Source organism: Tigriopus californicus, chromosome 3, assembly GCF_007210705.1.
Source record: "Tigriopus californicus strain San Diego chromosome 3, Tcal_SD_v2.1, whole genome shotgun sequence".
NCBI classification, from domain to species: Eukaryota; Metazoa; Arthropoda; class Copepoda; order Harpacticoida; family Harpacticidae; genus Tigriopus; species Tigriopus californicus.
The window spans coordinates 7,117,350-7,126,051 of record NC_081442.1 but is presented as its reverse complement, the minus strand read 5'-3'; the positions used below and the strand labels follow the sequence as shown (position 1 = coordinate 7,126,051).

General features: G+C 41.9%; 1 protein-coding gene across 1 annotated transcript; it reads left to right on the top strand.

Annotated features, from left to right (window-relative positions):
* The first annotated feature begins 7,185 nt into the window (after positions 1 to 7,185).
* On the top strand, positions 7,186 to 8,702 carry LOC131878296 (lipid droplet-associated hydrolase-like). Its single transcript, XM_059224230.1, has 4 exons — positions 7,186 to 7,514; positions 7,675 to 7,833; positions 7,954 to 8,189; positions 8,249 to 8,702. Exons 1-4 carry the CDS (start codon positions 7,391 to 7,393, stop codon positions 8,681 to 8,683), a joined length of 954 nt encoding a protein of 317 aa, XP_059080213.1. The 5' UTR covers positions 7,186 to 7,390; the 3' UTR covers positions 8,684 to 8,702.

The window sequence follows — 8,702 nt, the reverse complement described above, 5'->3', positions numbered from 1 at the left end:
TGGTCACCTGTCAGGTGTCGCTCTTTCGACAGAACCGGGCTTGGTGGCCGGTCCTAAGGCAGTTGAAGCACATTACCCCGGCGCCACCTTCTCTTGTCTCTCAGGGATGGACAAAGTCACAAACTTCGGACATTTTCCAACTTTTTGTCCTTTACTTTGGCAGATGGTTCATGGCAGCAATGATTGATGTTGCCCCACTGTCTCCTGTTTTTTCACCCGAAGGTGCTGGCCCTGTGGGCTGAACATTCTGAACACATTTGTCCTATTGCTGAATTTTCCAATGGAACTGCCTGCGTTTCTCCAACCACCCAGGATAATCACCCTAGGCCGGGAATCTGTGGCTGAGCAGAGTCCATTTCTTTTTAGATGTCCGTGGGGAGACCTAGCCAGTAGTGGGGTGGAAAGCTCTCTGAAACCTTACTAGAAGACGTCTGAGTTTTGTGTTACCTCCTAATTGAGTACTTGAAAATTATGATGGAATTCATTGAGCACTCTCTCAGCGGGAATACATCGGATCAAGAGGTAACGCGTAGCTCTACAAAACCTCGCCAGAAGACGTTATATCTTCGATCAACCTTTCCACTCCACTACTGACGTACTCCATGACCTAACTTGTCAGAGAAAAGTCACTCCAACCAAGCCACTTGAGACTTTACTTTGAACACATTTTGGTAGTTGGGCAGCAGGGTGCCGGGCTGATCGACTTCTTTTGCGTTACTCAGTCTCAACCAAAGCAAAAATTTCCAAACCCTATGTCATGTTATTTCTTTAACTAACCTAAATGTTAACCAGCAAATGGAATCAGTAATTAATAGCATCTAATAATTATCTTTTAAATACCTAAATATGAAGTAACAGTAACACCTGGCCTTTGTAGAAAATAGGCACATCAATTTCCAAACGTTTTTTATTTCCGAAATATATACTAAATTGGGTTTCTGAAAATCTAAATTAATTATGGACTGGATTATTGGACAGGGGTGGACAAAAGTGTCCAAAAATGAAATGCCCACCCCGGTCCAAAGCCGATCCCCATCGCACACAAATACCAAGTGGTCTACCAAGTGGTCTACCAAGTGGAAGACCGATTCCTCTTTACTAAATTATTAGAAAGAGTATTGAGTCGTTTTTGGCTAATTATATCCATATCTTACGTAAAATCAGAGACCCAGGTCACGAGATGACCGTTAAAGAAATTCCGGTGGCATGTAATGAGTAGTTTGTAATCTACCGTGTCTTTTCCCCGTTTTGTTTGGGCTCTCTGACGTTAGAAATAAGGGCCCCTAATGTTATATTGTGAATGTAAAAAAGGCCATAAAAATTAAAAAGTATTTTTCAGGTTTTAACTTTTTTTTGAGGTAGTCATTACTGATGGGAAAAGGGCAAGTAGCAAGACTTCTAATATCTAGATTTGTCAATTAAAAACTAAAACAAGGGTTTTGCAAGAAACAACTTTTTGGTTTTAGCAAAAATTACAACATTAATTATTTCTAATTTTATTCATTCCAGTTTTGGAGCTCGCTGAGAGCAGTCCCATTTTAGTTTGCTGTTGTTCTTATCTCCCAGGAATTTCGAACCAAGGTGTGACTTCCTCTATTGCTCCTTGGTTGTTGTGCATGTGTAGTGTTCGTGGTGTTTGTGTGGGTGAATGAATGGGAATTGCCATTCATTCACTCAATTAGGTTTGGCTCTTTGATAAGACGTAATTACTTTAAAGCCTAATAAGTTTATTGCTCACTTATGTTTATGTTTGGCTTTAGCACTTTCTCTCTGATTTGTAGTTTAGTATTTCTAGTTCCAAATGGTCATGTGTAGTTGGTGTATTGATTTCATTTTGTGTTAGACCAGTTTGTTGAGTTTATTTCTGTGTTTTTGTGTTATTTCCTATTTTACATATGTTCTTGATTCCTTGCTTTTCTCTGTCCCTTACTTCATGTTTGCTATCTCCATCTTAGATTTGTATGTTTAGATTGATGTGAAATAGTTCATCCCTCTTTTGCTTCGTTGTCCTGTATCTCAGCATAAGATTCCATAGCCTTTTAGTTTATTTTTTTTCTTCTCTTTTTTTCTTAGTCTCTTGATTTTGCTGCTCATAGATAGTTCCTCCTGCATTCATGATGGAAACTATTTTTGGAAAAGTCAGCAAAGAGGCTAGACAATGTTTGGACTTGGTCTTAGCAGGGAAGGATCCTTGCGTAGTCAATAAGCCGTTTATCATAGAGGCTTTAGTTCCTTGGGTCAATGAAACCAGGGTGGTGCTTGAAGAACAGGCTCACTCAGTAGTTGAGAAGTTGACTGATTTGACCAATGTAGAGGTTGAAGTTGTACCTCCTCTTGAAAAAGAGCAGGATAAGACAGTTGTAGAGAAAACAGTCTGTGCTGTTTATCGAAAGCAGCCTTGTCCTGATGAGGGAAAAGGCTGTAAGTTTGACCACCCTAAATGGTGTCAAAAACTCATCAAGTTCGGCCTTGAGAAGTACAATAGTAAGAAGGGATGTTCTAAGGTAGATTGTCCTTTTTTTCACCCTTACATGTGCCGTCAGTCCATGAGACTTAAGACGTGCTTTAATGTACGGTGTACCTCCGTCCATGTAGAAGGGACGCAAAGAAAGGCGAGAAATAGGATAGCTCAGTTTCGTAGTTTTAGAGCTGACCCTATTCCTAAACCTAATCCCACCCCACTCCCTTTCCTTAACTCATTTAACTTCTTCTCTCCCAATTCCCTCCTCTTCCTTCAAATACCCAATCCACCCCTATTCCTATAAACACTCTCCTCCCTAATATTCCTTGCACCACCCATATTACCAATTTTTTTTTCTATTCTAATGTAGCTGCCCAACCCATTCCTCAAACCCAACCATCCCCATTAGCTTATGCTTTGCCTCCAGTAGATCATAGCTTTGTTGATAAGCGCGATTTTTTACGGTTGGAGAGGATGGTCCAAGATCGTATGAACTAATCCCATATCCCACATGGGGGTGTAAGCCTATATGTTAGGAATGATTTGAACAGTAGTCATGTACAAATGTCGAATGGAGAAGTAGAGGTCTTAATTTGTCACATCCGAGGGCTTGATCTGTCTATTGTAACAACAACTTGATCTGTCTATTGTAACAATGTATAGACCCCCTTCTTGTTCAGTAAGCTCTTTTATGTCAGCTCTCCAATTCACTAGAACTGAGTTGGATCAGGCAGTTTGCTCACAGGTTTTCTTTATAGGGGACTTTAATTTTCCGACTAGCGTTGTAGAGTGGGAGGTTAGTCCTGATGAGTATACTCCCGTTTCGAAATCGACATCTCAGTCGTTTGAAAAGCTGGAAGAATTTGCGATCTTGCCCAATTTCTGCAAGCATTTTGGTGTAGCCACTATAGCGAATAGCGTTCTCGACTTGGTCTTTTACAATGACCCTGATCTGATCCAGTATGTCCATGTGACACCTAGTAATCTGTCAGATCATCATGTTCTTGAGATAAGGTCGACCATAACTCAAAAGCCGACGTGCTTTAGAGTAAAACCGGTCAAAAAGGTCGGTCTGGCTAAGTTCAAGTTCAAAGATGAACATTGGTCGTTGATTATAGAAAGGTTGGAAGAACTCGACCTGATTTTGATTCTGAAACAGGAATCCTCCATAGATGCAGCCATTGATAAATTAGTTTCAGTTTTTTAAGGAAGTTTGCTCTAGTTTAGTAATCTCTGAATGTGTTCCGAAATGTGGTAAACGGACAAAATTCCAAAATATAGGAAGACTTTGTTCAAAAAGAGTTGCAAACTAGCAAAAAGGCTGAAGAGCACTTCGAATCCAGTAATTGTGGGTAAATTAAATCTCTAAAAGATTGGACGTAGTTCAGGGTAAGATTAAGGCCTCCATCGAAAATGACCAGTTACAAACTGAGAGTAAGGTGGTTCAGGAGGTCAGGTCGATATGCGAACTCTAAGAGAAAGATAGAACACTCCTTCGGGGGTTTTGAGGTTGATGGGGAAGCTAGTCACAATGTAGAGACTATGCCTAACATGCTTGGAGATCAGTTCTCCAGTGTGTTTTCAACCCCACTGAGTTCAGAAGCAACGGCTCATTGCTCTGAAGATGAGTCTGTTGAGATTGACAAGGTCAGTCAAGATGAGCGTTTGGATGATCATGTAGTCACAGATCAAGATACCATCAGAGAATTGGGACTCTCGAGCTCTCCTGGCCCTTACGGTGTGACATCTCAGTTTCTGATGAGATGCTCACAGGTTCTTGCTCCTGTTTTCTCGTACTTGATGCGTTGCATCTTGGATCAGGGCCAGTTTCCATCTTTTTAAAGGGGGAGATAAGTCGCTCCCCAGTAATTATAGGCTGATTTCTCTTACTTCGAATATTGCGAAGGTGTTTGAGAAGATCTTGAAGTCCAAACTTGTTGAATTTCTTGAAGTCAATTGAGTTATTCCTCCTAACCAGCCCTGGTTTCAAGCACATTTTAGCACGGTTACCCAACTGATTGAGCATTTATAGCAGGTCATTGAGGGACTGGAGAGGCACAAGACAGTTGATGTTGTCTATCTTAATTTTGCCAAGGCCTTTGATAAAGTGGATCATGGCCTTTTGTTGAATAGACTTCATGACATTGGGATCCAAGGCAAAGTTCTCACTTGGATAAGGAGCTTCATTCATGATAGGAAGAAAATTGTTAAGGTCGAGGGATCCCTTAGTGACATATATGATGTCAAGTCAGGTGTTCCCCAGGGCTTCATCTTAAGGCCCCTCCTTTTTATAATATTCGTTGCCCCGCTTCAAAAGCTTAGTATCACTGCCAGTCTCTCTTCTTATGCTGACGATACAAAGTTAGTTTCTGGTAGGAATGGCCAAGATTCCAGTAGCCTTGGAAAGGACTTAGATCGAATCTATTCATGGGAAACTTAGAGTAATATGGCTCTGAACGGAATGAAATTCCGCTCAATGACCTTCGGGTCAACTCCTTTGAATACTCCACTCATAGATAATGGAGGTAAAGATATTGTGCAGGTCTCATCTATGAAAGATTTAGGTGTAGTCCTCTAAAAAAATGGAAAGTTCGATGAGCATAACCCGTTGAAGGTGGGTAAAGCTTTTCAAATGTGTGGTTGGATATATCGCACGTTTAAGTCCAGAGATAGCATCACGATGCTAACTCTGTACAAGTCGGTTGTCCATCCACATCTTGAATATGCTTCACCCATTTGGGCTCCAATGAGTTCAGCAGGTTTGCAAAAGGTCGAACAAGTCCAAAGATGTTTCACTAGGAGCATCACAGGACTGAGAGAGCTCTCGTACTGGGAGAGACTAGAAAAGTTGGGACTGTACAGTGTGTAGAGAAGGTACGAAAGGTATCTGATACTGTACGTCTTCAAAAGCATTCTTGGGCTTTGTCCCAACCCAGGATTTAGGGTCAATTCTAGTGACCGTCGAGGCTTAATGTGCATTTTGAGAGCACCTTCAAGCCCTCGAGGATCCAGGCTAGTTAAAACAATGAAGTCCAACTCTCTTCTTTCTCGGGCTCCTTCATTGTTTAATTTGCTTCCCTCTGATGTTCGTAGGGAATACCTAGGCCTTGTTAATCCGGTTGTATCTTTCAAGTCAGACTTGGACAAATTTGTAGAGGGCATTCCAGATCAACCCTACATTCAAGGACTAGCTCGGTCTGCCAACTCAAATTCGTTGGTAGACCAAATATCATATAAGGATTGAAAGGTAATAGATAGACGAATTATAACCTTTCGTTTTAATAGTACTGGGGATTACATTCCCTGCGGTTAAATAGGCCCGTGAAAAAAACAAACCAAAAAAATGGAATAAGATCAGCTTACAACATGTAATATTACTATACCTTAAAACTTGTTCTTGATATAAATGATCAGCAGCTTAAGTTGAATACTCAAATTTTAACAAATTTAAGTATTTTAGACGCAATTATGCATTTAGGTTGAGTTTGCGTCACTTTTAATTAAAAATATGGTCAAAACATCTCTCAAAAGAATTCTTAAGGAAGGTGAATAATTCCATTCAATAGAACCAATGTACAATGTTTCTTTGTGCTACAGCAAAACTAAAAGTTCACAAAACATATATGAGTCGCAAATTAAGGTTATTTATTATTCTTATAATAAAAATATGCATACCATACTTTTCTCAAAAGTGTTTTCATACCTTTTGCAACAAACGGAAACACCAATGTAAACCAAACTAAAAAAACTATTTTGCTCCTCAAATAAATGGTACCTAGTGGAGAGAAAGGAGTGCCAAATCTGAAAATAGAATTTCAATAAGTTTTGGCAAAATATTTCAATTTAAAAACCTCTTTTTACAGGTTTGGACCGTAAGGAGAATTTTTTTTAAGCAATTGTTTAATTTGTTTCCGTAGAGCTTTGTTCCATTGTCAAGCCCGTGTTTTAAAACAGAACAGAACAGAATGATGGAAGGAGATTTGAAGAATTTGATAGAGTCAATCTGATGGCTAGCTTTGCTGGCTGTGGGAGGCTAACCCATGGCCCAACACCTCTTTGCTATGTATTTTTTAAGCTTCATTTTTCATTGTACCCATTTAGTTTTTGGCATGACTTTTTATCGTTTGGTGTGCTTCAAACACTTTTTGTGTGTGTGTTTGGTTCGTGTGCATTTTATTTCGGCGCGGCATTTTTATTCAGTGTGCCAAAGTATGCTTTTGGTATGTTATAAAAACGTTTTTGTGTAGTTGCTTTCGTGTGCCACTTTTTGCATTTGGTGTGCTCATAATATCTTTTTGTGTTTTCATGCAAATGTGCCATTAAAACGTTTTTGGTGTGCCGGTTTCTTATTTACCCATTTTGTGTGTAGCATTTAAGGAACCCGTAAGAGAAGACAGTACTTCATCATTTTGACTAGCCCATGTGTCTTCACGCTGAGAAGTAGTTGTGATAAAGCACCCAGAGTAACTAGATTTGAGAGCATTTTTTTGGGGGTTAGAAGGAGGGGTATTTTTACATTTGCCATTACTTGAAAATTATTTAAATTTTGTTTCATGTTGTTATTTGAAGTGTGTTTTTGTATTCAAACAGGCTTATATCTATGCGGTAGAACTTTTTGGTGCTTTAATTTTTTGGCGATGATTTGACCCTGAAAAAGAATTTTTTTTCCCGAGCCCTGTGATAACAAACAGCAGCAGCAGCCAGATAGATCAACAATCAACATGCATGCATAGCGAACACAAAGCGGAAGGCAGTTACGTGCACAAAACCCGTGGATCGCTGTTGATGGCGGGTCGTGGTGGGGAGTTGTTTGAACGAGTTTGTCTCTAGTTTGAACGAGTTTGAACCGGGAACGAGAGGTTGAGTTAATCGGTCCAAACTTGAAGCTTTGGTCATCATGACCCGATTTTCCTTCGCCTCAGTCTCGTGATGCAACGCCAATTCGTCCAGGTCAGTGGTGGGCTCACCACCCGGGTTTTGACACTCGGTACGCCCATCACGGAGGCCCACCACTCGGCCTCCGCCCTCAAGCGCCTCATTCTCGTCATACCCGGTAAAGACACCTGTCCATACGCTCCCTGCTGTCTGCTGGCTCGTGGCCCAAACGGGGCCAGTGCCACTATGACTTCATTTGATATAGAGATGGGTTGGGGGTAGATTGGGTCCACCCAAAGAAATGATGACCGAGCTTGCCTTCGCTTTCTTCATTCTAGGCAATCCCGGGCTGTCGTCCTACTACGAAGACTTCATGCGCACCTTGTACCACGGCTTAGACGAAAGTGTGCCCGTCTGGGCTGTCGGCCACTTTGGCCATGACCTTCCGCCTGCCACGCCCTCGCCCAGCGCCGCCTCTGAGCTACCCAATTTATCAGGTGAGTGAGTCTCGGTTCCCTCCCCCCCCCCTCCCCTCCCCTCAACGTGAAAGTGAAAACGCCCATCCGATCAATCATCCTGGGTTGGCTGATATGTTCTAAGGTTCGCTTCGCCCTCAGGTCATGAAGCCTGGTACAATTTAGAGGGGCAGATCCAGCACAAAATTCGGTTCATTGAGGAGTTCATACCGGCCAATTGCCACCTGACATTGGTGGGGCATAGCATCGGTTGTAAAATGATCCTGGAAGCCATGGATCGCCTGGCCACTGACCGACCACACCTCCGCTCGTATTTCCTCTTTCCCACAATTGAACGCATGTATCAAAGTCCGGATGGATTGCGGACTTGGATAATGGTAAGGCCTGGCCTCGACCCGTTCGCCCATGGAAGCAATAATGATTTGACTTTCGTTAGTGCGCTTATTTGCGGTGGTTGGTAATCGTTTTGACTTACTGTTTGCGGCACATGGTGCCGCGAGCTGTTTTGCGGCGCTTGATTCGTTTTCATATGGGCGACTTGGCTTCAGACGTGTGTGTGGACACCACGTTGGATCTGATTCATCCGCGGGTGACTCGCCATGCAACCTATTTAGCCTACACGGAACTGCTCACGGTCAACGAACTGGAAGTGGAAAAACTACGAGGCGTCTTACCCCGTATCAGGTTCTATTTTGGGACCATTGATCGCTGGTGTCCAATGGAATACTGTCATCAATTGAAGGCTCGGCTGCCTCAGGCTGACGTGGTCATTTGTGAGCGGAAGATCGAACATGCTTTTGTCATCCACTCGTCGCATGAGATGGGAAAGATCCTAACCCAATGGTACAAGGACGATCACAATATGAAATAAAGTCCACTGAACCATTGAA